We start from the raw sequence: 18734 nt of genomic DNA on the forward strand, positions 1-18734 counted from the left end.
TAGGATGGTCATGAAGTTCATCCAGCATGACAACTTTAAATGCTTTGAGTAATGAATCTCAACCCCTACCGGAAACACTATTAATTTTAAAAATGCCTAAATTTAGGTATTTTAATATAATTTTATTAAGTTTATTTCATAATTTACAAGTGTTTTAGGTTAAATGATGTAAACAATTCAAATATTATCATCAAATACATTTGAAATAAATTAATCCAAAGTTTTAAAAGTGAACTGTTTCGGTGGAATTGGTCCGAGGGTCGGTCGTCCTTCCTTGCTCTGCTCTCTTTTGATCTTCAATCCTCTCCCAAAACGTAATCCACTCCGATGGGTGGTTTACCTGCAAAAGACACTCTGACGCTCAAGTCAGATATGTTTCATAAAGAGGTCTATATTTTATTATAATAGATTAAGATCCCTTTACCTGGGCATTAACCCTATATTTGTAGGGCTTATAGCAATTAAGCTCATTAATTCATATTTGATATGACAATAAATCCAATAATAGTTGCTAATGTACCTGCTAACTGTCCATTAATATCATATTCTTGTGCAATATGACCTCTCAATCAGTCATCAACAGCGTATATTCGCATTTAATATGGTCATTAAACGTATTAGTTGGCCATTAATGATATTTACCTTTCCTAATTAATGTTTGTCTGACAGCCGGTCAGTTACCTGTTTTGGCTTCGGATTCTCCCTAACCGATCGATCACCGGGTATAGTACATAAACTAATTACAATTTTCACTTAAAGAGATTAAAACCATATTCAACCTTATATTTAAAATAATAAAACTTAACTCATTTAAATAATAAAACTTCTTAAATAAAATTATATTTATACGTGAATTTTAATATTAAAATAAATAATTTTTATTATTTAATATATATTATCACTTTTAATATATTATTTTCTATTTTTTCACATATTTATACTTTAAGAAAGCAGTATAATTTAAAAAAAATATATCATAAAATTATAAGAAGAGACAAAAATTACATTTAACACTTGTTTAGATGTATAAATTGTATTTAATGTTTTCATTTAATAAACTTAAATAAGTTTCAACTAATTTTTTTAATTTAAATATTTTCAATTGTGTCTTAATTATTAAGTACAAAATTTGTATGTTTTTAAATTGACTATGTGATGATTATTTTGTTAAGCGTTATTTGTTTAATTATTTTTACGTATTGCGAAATATTAAATATGACGAATAATTTCTTAATAAGAGTAAACGATGTGGAACTTGCAAAAAAAACCACAAGTATCACTATGATAAATTCTAACCATAACTCTGATAGTATGTTAAGGATTTTAAGGGGTGGACTTTAAGATTAATTCAATTCCACAAAACTGACTTATAAAGTGAGTTTTAGATCTACTTATATATTATAAATTGGTTTTATCTCTAGTCTCTAACTAGTGTTTTATAAAATTATTTATTCAAATAATTAAAAAAAAATTGTAAATGAGAAAAATACGTAATTATATAATGTAAAACAACGGTAATAAAAGCAAGTATTTTTTATGTGTACAACTTCTTATTATTTTTATATTACTTTTAAACTAAAATAAGTATGTTATTGATTTTTTTAACTGTCTTTTAGTTTGAATTTAATTACTTTTTAAAACAAAATAATTATTTTAATAAATAAATACACATCTAACGTATGTATTTCCATGTGTATTTCGAAGAAAGCAGAGTAATTTCTCAAAAAAAAAAAATTATAGAGAAAAGAAGAAAAAGAAACTTTTAATAGGAATAAATGTGAAATTCATTTAACATTTTTATTTGATGAACTTAATTAAATTTCAAGTCTTTTATAATTTAAATACTTTTAATTGTGCTTTTATTAGAACTTGTTGGCTTATTAAGTATAAAAAATTCATTAATTTAAATTAATTAGCTGACATCAAGTTTTTATTAATTTGAATGATATGACCATTATCTCTTATCGTGATATTTTTTTACTTGTTTTTACATTATATCAAATATGAGGTATAAATACAAAAAAAATCTTTAATAGTTTATAAATGATGATATGGGTTGACTTTATTTTATAATAAGTTTTTAATGAAAATAATAAATATTATATAACTTCATGTTTATTAATATATCAAATTTTTTTAAGTAAAATAATAAATTAATCATATAATCTCATAATTATTTATACACGAAAAGATTTTAATTAAAATAATAAACACATTATTCAAAAAGATTAAACAACAATTATTTAATTAAAAAATATCAAATCAATTTAATAGATAAAAAAAGTAATACAAATCCTGTAACATATTAATCTACAAAATAGTAGAAGTTAATATATATATATATATATATATATATATATATATATATATATATATATATATATATATATGTTTCGGTAAGATTTGCTCAAGTCAGATATGTTTCATAAAGACGTCTATATTTTTATTATTACAGAGCCAGGTGTTTTACCTGGGCATTAACCTTATATTCATACTCATTAATTTATATTTGATATGGCAATAATTCCAATAATACATGTTAACTGTCCATTAATATCATATTCTTATGTAATATGACCTGTCAATCACTCATAAATAAACGTATTAATTGGCCATTAATGATATTGACCTTTCCTGATTAATGTTTGTCTGACAGCCGATTGGTTGCTTGTTTTGGCTTCGGATTCTCCTTAGCTCGGTCTTCAATCTTTATAGAGGAATTTACCTCTTCGCCGAGCAGAATTTACCGCTTGGTCTTAATCTTCTAGCTCTTTGAGAGACTTTTTCGTTGAATATGATTTTGTTTAGCAACTTTGGGAGCGATTGGCTGGGCCTAAATTGGACTTTATTTATTCTATAATAAGAGCGTAAGTTAATAACAAAAGCAAGAATCAAATGAAACTGAATTTAAACATGACAGTAGTAGAATTCTAGATGCTTCTCTTCAGTTGATAACTCCACGGAGCGATTGTTCACGATGATGACAATTTGGACTGCGGCTATAGATCCACCTTCTCTTGTCCTTTCGGTATGTCCGCTCGGGACTTCTTTGCAAATATCCTTCCCGGGGAAGGCTTCTTGTATCTTTTATATACCTACGGAGGTGTCCCGCCCGAACGAGACTCTCTATTTCATTTTTTAGCGTGATGCAGTCTTCCGTTGTGTGTCCATGATTCTGATGGTACTTGCAACTCTTCCTTTCATCTGCGTTTTTTGGAGAGGGTTTCCTTTGAGGTGTGAGAAGTTCCGCATTGAGGGCTTCTTCGAGAACTTTTGCCCTAGGTGCATTGAGGGTTGTATAATGGTGAAACTTGAACGTTCGGGGAAGCTCTCCACTTTTATCGTTACTGTCGAACGGTCGCTTGTCGTCCCTTCTACTTTCGCTTACATCAGCCTCTCGTTGCCGCTTCCTTTGTGACAATCGCATCTCTTCCATACGGATGAACTCAGCCGCTCTCTCCTGGAGCTCTTCCATCGTTTTTGGTGGTCGTGCATACAATTTTTCAGCAAAGTATCCTGGCCTTAAGCATGTAAGCAAATTGTTAATGATAAAAGAGTGATTGACCTCTTTAACTCGTCGCACGGTTTCGGTATACCTTTTCATAAAGGCCTTCAAAGTTTCCCCTTTCTCCTGTTTAGTGTTTACCAATTCTGCTGGTGTTATCTTCTGTTTTCGATTGGAGGCGTATTGTCTTCTAAAGAGGGTTTCCACAGTGGCGAAGCAATCCACTATGTTCGAAGGAAGAGTGTTGCACCATTCCAATGCCTCTTCCTTGAGTGATAATGAGAAGGCTCTGCACATGACCGGATCGTTGTTTGTATAGAATGCCATTGAATTACCGAACGTCCTCAGGTGATCGTCCGGATCGGTCGAACCATCGTACTTATCCAATACGAGCGGAGTTTTTTCTGGCATTGGGGTTTGCATGATGGTCGCCGTAAAGGGAAGTAATGATAAACTGGTAGGCCGAACGAACTGCGGGGGTGTTGGTTCCCTTCTACCTCGACCGTTCGGGTTGGCATGATTATGGCTTGCTTCGTTGTCATTCTCTCGGTTTGAGGCAGACCGCTCGGGAGGGACTCATTCGGCCCTTAGCGTCGCCATCTCCTCTGCATCTCTTGCTATAAAAGTGTCTGCGCTTGTATGGTATGCGCCTGTGCCTCAATTTGGGCTTGTAACTCTCTGATTAAATCTCTGGTGTTCTGCTCTTCCATATTTCTTATGGTCATCCTTGGGTGTCTTCAGCTTGCTCTCGGCCCCACGGTGGGCGCCAAAATGTTTCGGTGAGATTTGTGAGATCGAGACACTAACCTTCAACTTGTGTGATCCACCTTTGATCTTCCATCCTCTCAAAGAACGCAATCCATTCCGGTGGGTGGTTGACCTGCAGAAGATACTCCGACACTCAAGTCAGATATGTTTCATAAGAAGGTCTATATTTTTATATTGTTACAGAGCCAGGTGTTTACCTGGGCATTAACCCTATATTTAGAGCAATTAAGCTCATTAATTCATATTTCATATGGCAATAATTCCAATAATACCTGTTAACTGTCCATTAATATCATATTCTTCTATAACATGACCTGTCAATCACTCATAAATAGTGTATATTCGCATTTAACATGATCATTAAACGTATTAATTGGCCATTAATGATATTGACCTTTCCTGATTAATGTTTGTCTGACAGTCGGTCGATTGCCTGTTTTGACTTCAGATTCTCCTTAACCGATCGATCACCGGATATAGTACAATATATATATATATATATAATACACCTCAATCAAATTTCCTTCTATTAAAATTTTTTCACATTTTTTTTTTATCTTTTGATGGACATTGACAATGCTTATTTATGACTATTTACAATGATAGTAATTGTCAGTTGAAATTATATATGTTTGATTTTCTTAATTAAAGTTTAATATTTATTATCTTTTTTATGAAAAACTTTAATTCAGAAAATTAGTTTGTTTTATTCCGAATGACTTTTTATAAACAGTGTCAAAGCCGCGGTATTTGTCCGTGTGTTAATACGCGCTTTATAAAGGGCATAATTGGAATAAAATAAAGACAATCTTTATATATTGGTTTAATTGCTTCCTTTGTCCTCAGTTTGGTTGAATTGTGTCAAATTCATCCTCATTTTTAAAAAAGTTTCATTGTCGTCCTCACGTGGTGTAAAAGTTTCATTGTCGTCCTCACGTGGTGTAAAAGTGTCAATTGAATCCAAACATAGAAAAAATTTGTGTCAAAGTAGTCATTTTTCCTATATCTCTGTGTCTTCCTTTCATACAATCAAGTACAGATATTCATTTTACCTTATCCAATTTAAGGCTTTTCATAGCTCCAGAGAAGTGACATATGAAAAGAAGACACAGAGATATAGGAAAAATGACTACTTTGACACAAATTTTTTCTATGTTTGGATTCAATTGACACTTTTATACCACGTCAGGACGACAATGAAACTTTTTTAAAAATGAGGATGAATTTGACACAATTCAACCAAACTGGGGACAAAGGAAGCAATTAAACCTTATATATTTAACAGGCAAAGTTCCCGCCATATTTCTATTTCTTTTACTTTTAAAGTGAGAGAAAAAAAGCGCAATGGAAGAGAAATCCAAATTCAAAAGTCGAAGAACAAGAAATTCTCAGAAAATGTAAGCGATTTTTCCAGTATTCATACGCAACAGTTTATCGGTTAATCTTCTGAGAATGCGTAGGTGTCACTTTCTGCACCAACTACAGTTTCACTTCTTTCATTACCTCAATAGGTTTGCGTCTTCTTCTGCTGTTTTCGTTGTTTAGTATTTTCACTAAGTGTTATTTATTTCTTGGTAGTTGGTTGATTGTTTAGTCTACAAAAAGGTGTACTCTGTTATCCGCGTTAAGTTGCTAACGAATCTACGGAAACAACGATGCCTCGTTTGTTTGATATGAAATAAATGTTTCAGAGTATTACTCGAAACTTCTGTTCCTCTTATAAAGAATTTATGAAGAATATAAAAGTACAAATTCAAAATAAAAAACAAAAATATCGAAATTAGTTCATTCCATTTTATGAGAGGAAATATTGATTTAACGTTTTGGTTCAGAAATAGGTGTTTTGGTTTTTAGATATTTCGTAGTTTGAGATGAACGTTACAACATAACAACCGTGTTACCTCATGTGCTCTAACTCAGATTTTCTTTTTTTCTGTTTTTAATTTCACTTTCTCAATGTTATGTTTTAATAATTTTAGGTGTTAGATTTAATGATTCTCAATGTTTTAATAAATAAAAAAGATAATTATGTACATCCATTAATATGTATTTATGAGGGCGCTTGCTCACTTGATTTTGAGTGACTTTTGATTTTATAAAATTTAATTTGATTATTATTGAAGTTCAATATAAGTGATTTATGTTTGAACCTATTGTCTCAAAAGCAAGTTAGTGGTAGTGTAAAATATTCAACTAAATTCAAGCCACATAACTTTTCTCGCCTTACTTTTTAAGGCATAATCACAATGTGATTTCTTTTTACAAGTCAAACTTCTATGACTAATCTTTGAACCTTCCCAATCTATTTTCAAATGTAACATACTCCCTGTAGAAAATGATCTTTTAACCCCATATTTTCAAACTTCAATTTGTTGTGAACATCTTTCTTTTTTTTTCCTTGGAATTGTGTTTGATCTTCTCTACTTTTTTTTTAATATAAAAGAACATGTGTGTATGATTATTCTATTTATCATGATTATATTGTGTTATCCTATTTATCATGATTATATTATGTGTAGATTATCCTATTTATTATTATTATATTGTGTCAATTTATTTTTATAAATAGAAGATTATGAGAAGGATCAATTAAGTCTTTTAGAGCTATTTTACAATTTAATTCTCAACTACACTGGTTGTTTGTTTTTTTCTGTATTCTGTATGGTTATGTAATAGTTGACGAGGCAGGAAGAACTGCTTGATGTTAGTTAAGAAATCATTTTATAAAGGCAGTTAAATAATGATGATGATACAAAGGACTATACTCTGTGACTCCAATAAATCACATGATCTTTTATGTCCTTCAACTGATCCAACATCTTTAATGTATGAGAATGTTTTCATCAAAATCAAAACGAATAATACCCTTTTCAAAGCGAACAGATAGGTTTTCAGTGAAATTTAGCATCAACACTCTCCTAGTGTAGAGAATGGGAAGCAGGAACCTGATCACGAATATACTGAGAATGATGAAGATGATGTTGTCAGAAGAGTTACACAACGTGAAAGGTGTTCATTGGTCAGGACTCAAACCGGTTTGTAAATACATGTATGATAGAACGGAGATGACTCCTAACTAAATCATTAACCTTTTACACTATTTTTTTTGAAGTCTGATTATTTTTATTTAGCTTAATGCAATAGAAAACCTAATTAGAAAACATACAAGGACATTTCTGGTCTCTATGAAGAACCAACATACCCACATCTGCGCCCTGTCCCATGCACACTGAAATTTGAAGGCAAAATTATGTTTTGTCATGGTATACGCCAACATTTTGAAGCACCAAAATTTAATTATGACTCTGTAACTTGGACATCAGATTTGATAACAAGATGGTTACGATGTTTTTTTTAACTTAAACATCAGATTTGATAATCGGATCTGTAACTGCATTGAATGATCGTGTAGATTGTCTAATAATTTGAGTTTATATTATTTATCAGAGGAGTATTTTTGCTGTTGACATGATTTATTGTGAATGAAAAGTCAGTCATGCTGCAGAGCAGGTAATAGTCTCCACGTGCCATCAATACACATGCATTGTTATCTCATCCGAGTATCATACTGATATGTCTGTGTGCCGGTGTGTTGGGTTTCTTTTATAAACATATAACAAACATTCACAATAACAAAGTCAGACTATTCAACTTGACTGGAGCTTTTGCTAATGGCATAGTGTGCAACGCATAGGATATAGTGCCTAGGGAATAGGACATAGTGCACAGGGTAGAAGGCATAGGGCATAGGCAGGACTTAGATCAAAGTAAGAATAGGATTTAGGGCTTAGATCAAAGTAAGGGTAGGATTTAGGACTTAGCACGTAGGCCTTAAAACCTAGGACTTTGCGCTTGTGGGACATCACATCGAATTTGTTCTCGTTTTTACTAGATGGTTTTACTCTTGTAGTTGTTTTATTTTTGACATTGCTTACATGTATTGGCTCTATAGATTTTTCTGTAAAAGTTTATGAATCGAATATTTGACCGATTTCATCGAAATGAAAAATTAAGTTTCAGGAAGACGATGAGGCGCACACACAAAATCAAAACTTCAAGATAGAGATATCTTTTGTTTTAGTGATTTTACTACTTGCAATTGTGTGTGGAAAGCGTTTCGATGATCATCAAGAAGCAATTGGGTTCTTAATATCATTCTATAACAACATGTTGTTAAATTGTGGGTAGTTTATGTTAAATTCTTATTGTTCTATAAATATTATCATTTACTTTTATTAATACTTTTCTTCAACTTTCTCTTAAATTTGACTCTCCTTTTCCGCATTATTATCATCTATGTCATCTACTACTGCCCATTTTCAGCCTCAATAATGGTTTTGAAATCTTTCGTTATTACTAGTTAAGGTACTCATTGTTCGCTTGCAATGATTTCTTACCATGTCCATACAGAATGGGAAGCTAAAAGCTGTAGTAGGTGCAAGTGGAGGTGCTTACAATATTTGTGGAACTTCAGAGTATCTTAAACTTCGGTAAAGGACTGGATCCTTTTTCTTCTGTAACGGCTCCAAGGGACTATCATCAGGTATCTTAAACTTTTAAATTGTTTCCCCTGACTCTGATTGATAAGCTCTGGTATGCATAAACTGATATAAACTACTTTTCGATAAAAAAAAAACAGTAAATCAGTTTAAACTGTTTACATATAAATTGTGAACTATTTCAATAAACTGTTTTGGAGAACAAATTGAAATAACATGTTCATAAAATTCTTCCAAGTACATATGTTATTATAAGATGAGCTTTAATAAAGTCTTACGAAGGCATCTTAAAAGTGTGTTATAGATATATAATGAATGACAGCATTAAAACCAAGGAAAAATGTTATGACTTATCAAAAGTTTAAAAATTGTACCGGAATAACAACCACATCTATATTTTTCTCCCCGCAATCTGTGTTCCCCTGGCTCAGTTCAAGTAAAAAGAATTCTGTTTATGTTTTTACTACTGTTGCTCAGATATTTTTCCATTTGTCAACTCATTGTTTTAGACGATTTTGTGTCATCAAGAAAAACCAAAGTGAATGGAAATAAAAGGCTTGTGGCAGCGAGTGATCCAAGAAAGGGTGGTCTTCCTGCAGGCTTTTGAGATAATTCATTGACATTGTGATATCTCTGTTTCATCTATGCAATCTTAGTTTGGGGGATGTCAATCCTGCCTCTAGGCCTTGGCGGTGGAGCCTTTATGCTTCTCAGGCAGGCTAATGGGGTGTCCAAGGCCTTTGATATGAGAGAAACTGCTCCTTCTCTTGCTTCAAGGTATCATCTACCTACAACCATTCCCGTTATTATACTTTTAATTCATGAATTTTTGCACGATTGAGACTCAGGACAAAGAAAAAGAGAGAAAACCGGAAGTGCCTCAATTTTTCTTTTTGTTTATTTCAATTCCTTTCATCTCATAATAAATAACCTTGTCATGATTTTGAGAGATGCAAGTTGTACAAATGTATCTTTTCACATTGAGGGTTAATTCTTGAGACTGATTTTAAGCATTCAAACATGGCTAGAATTCAGTGTGGATGATTATGCAATGCTTAAGCAATTAAAAACAACTACTAAGATGTATTTTGTTTATCCATTTTTCAGGATATGTATGGTGGAAATACTACTTTGAAGGCCAAAGGTGGCCTCTCTGTAGCAGTTCCCAGAGAACGTGCTGGCCTTGTCATGGCGTGGAAACAATATGGGAAACTTCCATGGAAAAGGCTTGTAAATCCAGCTGAGAAACTAGAGCGTGGGTTCAAAATATCGGCATACCTGCACATGCAGATAAGGCAACAGATCAGATATATTGCAAGACAATGGTCTTCGTAGCATATTTGCATCTAATGGAAAACTCTTGAACATATGTGACACATATTACAATAAGAAGCTAGCCGACACTCTTAGCGATATCTGTGTTGGAGCATTGGTCTTATAAACTTATATGACTCATTTTGTGCATTTTTTGTTTGCTGAGATGACTTGTAAAAAAATTAAAGTTGTTTTAAGAGAGAGTTAGCGTGCTATTAGGACCTTAGTTAGAAGGTAACACCTAAAATGAATTAGAAATGGGTTTTGGAAGATGTTAGTTATAAGGAGTCTTTTGTATTAAATGCTTTGATTAAGTTAGTTACTAAGCATAAGGTTCCTTACATTTAATGTTTAGGCTCACTCCTCACATTTAATGTTTAGGCTTATCATTTAATGCTCAGGCTTATCATTTAATGCTTAGGCTCCTCATTTAATGATGAGGCTCTTCATTAAATGATGGAAAGACTCCTAAATATTCCATGTTCTCTAGCCTTCTCCTTCACCTATAAAAGGAGGGACACCTTTTTGTAATCCTTAAAACTTGATTGAATTTAAAGTCTTTTTGCAAAAATTGCAAAACTTCTCTTCTTGAGTTCTCACTCTATGAAATTGTCTTCTTCTAGACTTCTTCATACTTTCTTCTTTATGGTTGGCCTAACTTCCTAGAAGAACATTTATCAAGACCATACAACACAAACATCTTCATCTCTATTTGCTTCTGCTACTATCATTGTTCATATGGAGTCCATCCATTGAAGAAGCTTCATCAACCCACTTGGAAGATTATCTTATGTTGAAAGAGCATCTCAAAGCAACCTCCATCATTTGGTATCAAGAGCTATGATCACTATCTTGCAAGTCTTCAAGAGTAAGTGTCTAAAAGTTCTTACCCATTTTGTTTTCCATTTTTGTTCTTATGAATTCCTTGTTGTTTTATGTTTTTCAACATGTCTAATATGTTTTATGTTTTTTGAGTCATGAGTATGCGTTGTGTGTCTTGAAATATTGGTTCAAATTAATTGTTCTTCTTGAATCATCCATGTTGTGTGTCTAGCATTTCTAATTTTTCAATATGTACGTGTGTAGATCATATACTCATCTTGTAAATGTATCTTTACCAATCTATTTACTACATGTGCATGTGTATGTGCAGTATATTGTTGTAACCTTTTACTAAGATAATAAAATCATTTTTCACAATATTTTCTCTCTCTTTTCTCAAATGTTACAGAGCAAACTAAGTAATGCTAGTTGTTTAACAATCAAGGAACCAAAAAGAGTCAAAGATGAACTTTTCAGGAATGGTGTAACTGATTAATTCCATTGAGTAAAAGAAGGGAAAAGCTGAAATCTAAATTTTTTGTAATAAATTCCAACTCACGAAAACTGAACAATATAAATTGGTAGCATAATAATCAATGACCTGTAATGTGCACAAAATTCCAAAATTAAATTAAAATTCAAGTGCATGAGTTTAAAAGCGTGTGTGTGTATGTGTTAGGTGTAGTTTTTCCCATTTGATTTGGATAAAGAGTCTTACTGCAGCAGGACTTTGCTACTCGAATACAGGACCTGATTATCAGTTCATGCTTTGCATTTTATTTTTATTTTTCTGTTACTTTTAAAGATTTGTGCTGTAAGTACACCAAAATATAACCCCATACCATACATAATGGGACAAAGAGTGGAAATAAAAAAAAATGGACTGAGAGATAGAGAGAGATCAAACTTCTGAGCATTTTTGGTCGCCATTACTCATTACAATTGCTTCTGAAAGTCCATCATGGTTTAAGAAATCTGCAAATGGAATCTATAAAAGTATTAAAAAACTCATTACGGACCCTTTGTGCTTCCCCATGCTCTAGAACCAACTGGAAACTCAACATTAAAGTGATCACAAATAGAACTAAGAATGGGTTTCATATTCAAAACAACATAATAATAAACGAGGTTTATCAACACCTTTTGTTAGAGGCTGGAAGGTTTATGTGAGAAGGAAGAAGAGAGAGTAGAGGAGTAGAATTCCTAATTGCATCAGCAGTTAGGAAAAGGCGGGGAATATGTGGGGAATATGGGTATAAAAGGAAATAAGCATTGTATTGTTTTTATTCAGAGAATTACATACTTTGTATAGGCCGGTATTAGACCCGGTGGAGGGAGGTTAGGCTCTCGATAGACACGTGTTTTACACATGTCAATACAGTAAATAATATACCCATTATTTGATTATTTTTTCGGTGGAGAGTTGATAACAGGGAGTGAGAGAGTCTGTTAGGATTTTTCACTGAGATTCCTAACAAGTGGTCCGACCTGCCGGATTTGGGTGGCGAGTGATCGGAGTTATGGAGAGAAAAAAAGAAGGACGCTTTAAAGTGGTGGAGAACCAGCTTGAAGCTTTGGGGATTACAGTAGATGGGTTGAAGGCCGAAATGGCAGCGATGAGACAAGACTCAGTGGCCATTCGCCAAGACCTTCAAGAAGTCATGCGCATGTTAGGAGGTCGCAATCGCGACCGCGAGGGGGCATCGGACGGGAGCCAATCGTCTGTGAATGGTGATCGGAGAGGGAGGCGAGAGGAGGAGAATGGAGGACGAGAGACGGAACGATCAGGGACAGTTTAATTGGCGAAAGAGAGTAGAAATTTCCGTATTCGAAGGGGTGGATCCACTGAACTGGATCAACAGAGCGGAACGTTTTTTCGAACTACAGGGAGTGACGGAGGAAGAGAAAGTTTGAATCACATACGTAAGCATGGAAGGGAGCGCTGGCTATTGGTATCGATTTTGGAGAGAGAAGGCGAGAGACCGTACATGGGAAGGGCTCAAATGTGCGATGATCGGAAGGTTTGGGGAGCGGAGCAGAGGTACGATTTTCGAAAGGCTGGCGGCGAACCGTCAAACCGGTACGGTTGAGGAGTATATCCATGACTTCGAACTACTTAGATGGAAAACCGGTACCTAGTGTGCCTGCATGCATGAAGTCCTTGAAGGTAAAGTCTTCAAACTTAGATGGAAAGATTCAAAATCCTGAATTAGGAGGACAAATTCAATATAATTAGTCTCCAAAACAGCAAACTTAATTTATTTAGCCACTCATGAGAATAATACTTGACCCGAACACCTATTGCATTGTAAAAGAAAACAATAAATTTATTTATTCTGACAGATAAAAGCTTTTGAGTTTCTATTGATAAAAGTATTCACTTCATCATCTCATGACTTCTCATACACCAAAAGAAGCTAATGTTCTTCTCTATAGTTTTTGGGATTTTAATTCCGCTCTATTTTGTAACAAGGTTTCTTGTCCTATAATATTTCCTCCAAAGCAAAATATGTTTTGCTTTATCCCAAGATAGATGATAATAATAAATAAAAAATAAAAACTGGAGTCAACTGCATACGATTCAGAACTTTATCATTCAGACAAAGATGTTATAGATTTATTTAGTTTGCTCTAAGCTAACTATGTCACAAGTCTCAAAGAATATACGTCAAGGTATTGGTTAGCTGGCTTCTATAGATTTTCTCTTTAATACATTGTTTTTCAGTTTCATACTTTTGTTTAGGGGAATTTCATATCCAGCCCTATCTCTGTTAGTTTTCTTTTACCCTCTGTCTTGATGTATTTCTTATTAAATTAAAAGAACTCTAAGCTAAATATAGCTATATAAAATTATATCTTAGTTTACAAAATTTGAGCTAAAAAGCTCCTAAAATTCAGATGAAAATCATATCGAAGCAAAGTAATAAGGTTTATAACCTGACCCATTTTCTTCTCAATGAGAATAGCAATAGCAAGTTTCGCAATATTTCTCACTTCCTCCCCTATCAAAGATTTGATTTCAGGAGGGAGATTATCAGCAGTTATTTGCTGCAAAACCAATTATGCGTACCATCAAGAGCAAGCGGTCATTGCGACATGTGTAAGTAGTGGCATAACATAACATTCGAGCACAACTTAGAATGCGAAGCATACCACTATGTAAGGAACCTTTAAAATGCAATCTCCAGTTTGTATTGTCTTGGAAGCAAACAGAGACCTATCAAGGGACACGATAAGAGAGTAAACAAATGTTATAATAAATTATAATATACTGAGAAAAAAAATGCTTCCACGTTTCATTGAGTTGTGAAGAATCTTATCCTGAAACAAGTAACCTCAAAATAATTGCCAATGTCATTTGAATTTTGTAACAATGATAGTCTATAATTAAACAAGGAAGACAAACCTTCCATAAGAAGATTTCCCGATGAAAAGTGAGGAAGAAACTGCAGAATCGGCTTTCCGCTCCAACCACGGCAAAAATTCATGACAATTGGCAGAAAACTAGTGTTCGGGTGAGGGGAAAAGGATTGAGAAAAATATGAATATGATTTATTAATTTAATATAGAAAGAGGAATTTGAAGTGAACCTGAGGTTTTGACAGAGAGAAAGAACAGAAGCTAAGGTGGAGACAACGAAGAAGCCGCGTGTCAGGACGTGGTTGACCATGCCCTCTCTTTAGCTCACTCACTCTGCTGCAAATCAGTCTATTTTATAATCTCATGATTCCATTACACCTGTGTTATTCTTGATTTTGTTCTAATTACTTTTAAAGATTCCTTAAATATTTTACTTTTTATATTATTCTTACTTATTTTTTATTTTTTTCTTTTTAAATAATACAAAAATTTATATTTTTTTACTATTTTATTCTTATATTATGTCAAATAAATATAAAAATATGTTATGATATCGTTATTCTTAACATTACTACATTTCCTATCAATTACATATAAATGATAGTTTAAGTAGAGTTCTCATAATAGATTGTAACAAGAAACTAATTTGGCTTATTATTACCACTTCGGACGAGGTTAAAAAAAATTAAAGTTTTAATACGGATAATTTTAAATTTGATTCACTGAAAATTAGGTTTATTCGAATTAAATCTTATATACACATTGCATTTTATAAATTTATAATTATTTAATTATTTGATTTTATAATTTTATATATATTTTATACTTTTGTATTTTATTTATTTATTTTTTTTTAAATTATAATTTGCCTTGAGAATAATTTTTATTACATAAAACAATTTTTTGTAAAGATCCTAATATTATGAATTTTTGTAACAAAATATTGTGTGTCAATATCAATGACAATACAAAATAACTGTCAAATTATATAATTAATAAAAAAATCAAAATTTGAAAATTTATTATTGACTCAAAACATAAATAAATCTTTAATTTGTTTTATTTTCTTGTAATATTAATATCTATCTTTTAACTAAAACTATGTCGGAAACAACGTTACAAATGTTCAGGTGGTTTCAAAGAAATTATATATATAAATAAAATATTAAAGAGAATATAAGATTGATTTGTAGTAATTTAAAAGAAAAAATAAATAAAATGTGAGATGATTTGGTTTGAAGGAAAAGTAGTTTTTTTAAAGAGAGAATTTATCGTTAGCCATTATTGATTTGATTAAATTAATAGAAGTTTGTAGGTTATATAAAAAGTTATGATAGACATATATATAATAATATTTTATTAAAATTGTGAATTCTTATAAGTTAAAATTGTGATGGACCAATAGAGGAAGACATTGGTGATGAATTTAGAAGAAAAAGAATTATGAAAAGAGGAAATAAAGGTTTAGAAAGAAGAATGTGCAAGTAATGAAAAACATGTTCCTTCTCCACTTTATTACTTGTACTCCTTTGCCTTCCATGGTAAATAGCTCTATGGTGATTATTTTTTTTTGTATATAATAAATCTGGGTCAATCTGATTTACTAGGAATTGGATTTAGAAAAATTATATTTTTTTTATATGAGTTAGATTTTAACTCGACTCATTTAAACTCCGTTCATGTAGGTTAAATTCGTGGTGGACCAGGTTGATTCACCAACCCACCTACCTAATTTTATTTTATTAAAATTTAATTTTAATTTTATAAAAAATATTTATTATTTTATTTTTATTGAAAAAATTATTTAAGTTTCTTGTTTTTAAAATGGGTCATGTTATAAACCTTATTACTTTGGTTCGATATGATTTTCATCTTAATTTTAGGAGTTTTTTAGCTCAAATTTTGTAAACTAAGATATAATTTTATATAGCTATATTTAGCTTAGAGTTCTTTTAATTTAATAAGAAATACATCAAGACAGAGGGTAAAAGAAAACTAACAGAGATAGTACTAGATACCTGTGTTAAACATTATAACAAAAATTATAATGATATAAATACTAGATAATATTATTATATAAAACAATTTGATAAAAATTAAATAATTACAAAGAAAAAATAGAATAGTCAAACACAAATCCTGTTAGCAAAAAGATGTTTCGATCAAATATTCTTATGATGATAATTCATAAAAATTTCACTAAATTTAAATGATGTTTGAATTTAAGAGATAGAAACTAAATATTTTAAAGTCTTGTAATTTTTCTATTTTACTTAAATTAGTAGAAAAAAATGTCAATAAATATAACTCAAGGATGAGAGGAAAGTTTTATTTTTAATAAAAGATTGATTATGATAGATGATATTCCATTATCACTGATAATTTTATATTTTTTAAAAGCCATTGGAATAATTGATAACTATCATTATAAAGATAAAATATTTTTTAAAATAGTTTTTTAATAATCGATTACCACTTATGATAATTGTTTATTATATAGAAAAAATAATTTTTAAAATAGTTTATGAAATAATCGATTATGACTTATGATAATTTATTATTGATGACAGTTAAAGACTCTTCTCTTTTTTATGTGATTTTCAAATTAAGGAATAATGGTTTATATATAATTTTTCTAAATCTAATTTAAAAAAATCACTAGTTTAAGAGTTGTGTGATAGAGAAACTCTCTATGCGAAAATGAGATTTAAAAAGCCTATCATGAGTAGAGCGAGAAAATGTGTCTTGTGATTGAGTGTTGTTATTGAAAAAGTTGTTCATTTTTGTGTGTCTTCGTCGTTTATGTGTAAAAGGAGACCTTCATCATTTATGTGTCAGGAGAGATATAACATTAAATTTATCCTCTTATATGTTATTGGTTATGTTTAGTGATTAGAGAGATTAATAACTGGATCTAGAGTTTTTTTTATCCGAACCAGTCTAAAATTACTTATGCAAATTTATCTTGCTTTATAGATTTTATCTTTATTATTATTAGTTATAAAAAATCAATTTTTGTTATAAAATCAATTTATAAGAAGATCTTTTTTAAAAGACATAGTTTTTATTAAATAAACTAATTCAACCTTATTGGTTTTTGTCCACCCATAAACATTCCGTTGTGCATTTCTAACAAATCCAACTAATTTTGCCTCGGATTGAGATATTATCGTTAGAGTCAATCATTATATTCAAAGTATTATATGCTTTGAAGTCTGAAATTTTGTTACAATTTGTCTAAGATGGTTGAAGGAAGAAAATGTATTTAAATTACCCTTAATCTTATGTAATATAAGATTAATATGTTTACCATAACAAACCCTTTATTAGAAGTATAAAGATAACGAGGTTCGTCTCTCAATGAAGAATTATAGAAACCCAAGAAAAAAATACTATTTAAAATTGTAAAACTAAGGAGACAATGATATATTTAAAACTACTTTTTCATAATAATTTATCTTTTTAAAACCTTATTTTTGTCCCAACATTAATGTTCGGTCTTAAAGTCCCTTAAAATAGCATTACGTAGTCAATTGTACTTGACTATTTAGTGATCAACACAAAAACAAAATAATATAATTTCATTAAAATATATAAAACATTAGAAATGTTTTAACAATTCTATGTATAAAAAGAAAAATATAACAACACCAACAATACATATATACTCATAATAATTTCTCTTACTAACAAAAAAATTAAAACAATATTCCCTAACTATAATATCTATATAACGGGTTAAGAATAATATTGAAATATTAATGACAATGAAAACGGTAACTTGAATGGCTATCAAAGTGAAAAAATAGGTCAACTAAAGAACAATTAAAATGAAAAATAGGTAAATTAAAGAAGTATAATAAAAATACATGAATCTGTTTAGAAAGGAGAAAATTAGGAACTATAAAAAACAAAATAATATTTTAATACTTACCAACCGTTTTGTTCATAAATTGTCATATTTTATTTTCGTAAAAGATTCCAAACTTAACTATGCATTTAATATAACTGCTGAAAATTTGTAGAAAATTTCAAAACGGTAAAAAAAAAACTTTCTTATATTACATTATTTTTTAGTAATATCCGCATGTTAGTAATAATATTAAAAAAAACTTTAGTTGAATAATTGAACTCCATATTTTCATTTCAATATTGAATTTTTATTATTACAGTGCTTTGGTGTCGCAAATATCCAAAATAAAACATATATAGGTATGATTTATCACGAGTTATTAAAATTTTCAATTTAAAAAAACAATTTTTTAAGAAATCTATTCTTAAAAAATAGCTATTGATAGCCTCAAGAACATATGTGAAAAGCAATTACTTCAAAATAAAAACACAAATTATCAAGTAAAGCTAATTAAGTTCTCGAGTAACGATAATTTAAAATGCAATTATGTAATTTTATTTAAGAAAATATATACAGACGACTCTTTTAAGCTATTTTTTAAGTATTTTTCTTT

At 30.8% G+C, this 18734-nt stretch overlaps 2 protein-coding genes across 2 annotated transcripts; both read right to left on the reverse strand.

Moving 5' to 3' along the window:
- Positions 1 to 2944: 2944 nt before the first annotated feature.
- LOC108324847 (uncharacterized) lies at positions 2945 to 3832 on the reverse strand. Its single transcript, XM_017557773.2, has one exon. The coding sequence runs from the start codon at positions 3830 to 3832 to the stop codon at positions 2945 to 2947; it is 888 nt and encodes a 295-aa protein (XP_017413262.1).
- Positions 3833 to 9096: 5264 nt separating this feature from the next.
- On the reverse strand, positions 9097 to 14845 carry LOC108324846 (uncharacterized). Its single transcript, XM_052874061.1, has 7 exons — positions 14841 to 14845; positions 14499 to 14604; positions 14315 to 14412; positions 14062 to 14125; positions 13851 to 13956; positions 11816 to 11883; positions 9097 to 10050 (listed from the first exon to the last, which is right to left on the reverse strand). The coding sequence occupies exons 1-7, from the start codon at positions 14843 to 14845 to the stop codon at positions 10021 to 10023; spliced, it is 477 nt and encodes a 158-aa protein (XP_052730021.1). The 3' UTR covers positions 9097 to 10020.
- Between the last annotated feature and the right edge of the window lie 3889 nt (positions 14846 to 18734).

This window comes from Vigna angularis, chromosome 3, assembly GCF_016808095.1.
Source record: "Vigna angularis cultivar LongXiaoDou No.4 chromosome 3, ASM1680809v1, whole genome shotgun sequence".
Classification (NCBI taxonomy): domain Eukaryota; kingdom Viridiplantae; phylum Streptophyta; class Magnoliopsida; order Fabales; family Fabaceae; genus Vigna; species Vigna angularis.

What these genes read in the sequence shown, in the direction of transcription:
- LOC108324847 (XM_017557773.2), bottom strand. Translation starts at nt 3,832, where the DNA reads ATGGCATTCTATACAAACAACGATCCGGTCATGTGCAGAGCCTTCTCA.
- LOC108324846 (XM_052874061.1), bottom strand. An exon ending in TCTCTCTGTCAAAACCTCAG is followed by an intron (nt 14,413 to 14,498) that starts GTTCACTTCAAA and finishes CCCGAACACTAG; the next exon opens with TTTTCTGCCAATTGTCATGA. An exon ending in TCTCATTGAGAAGAAAATGG is followed by an intron (nt 11,884 to 13,850) that starts GTCAGGTTATAA and finishes TTCCATTTGCAG; the next exon opens with ATTTCTTAAACCATGATGGA.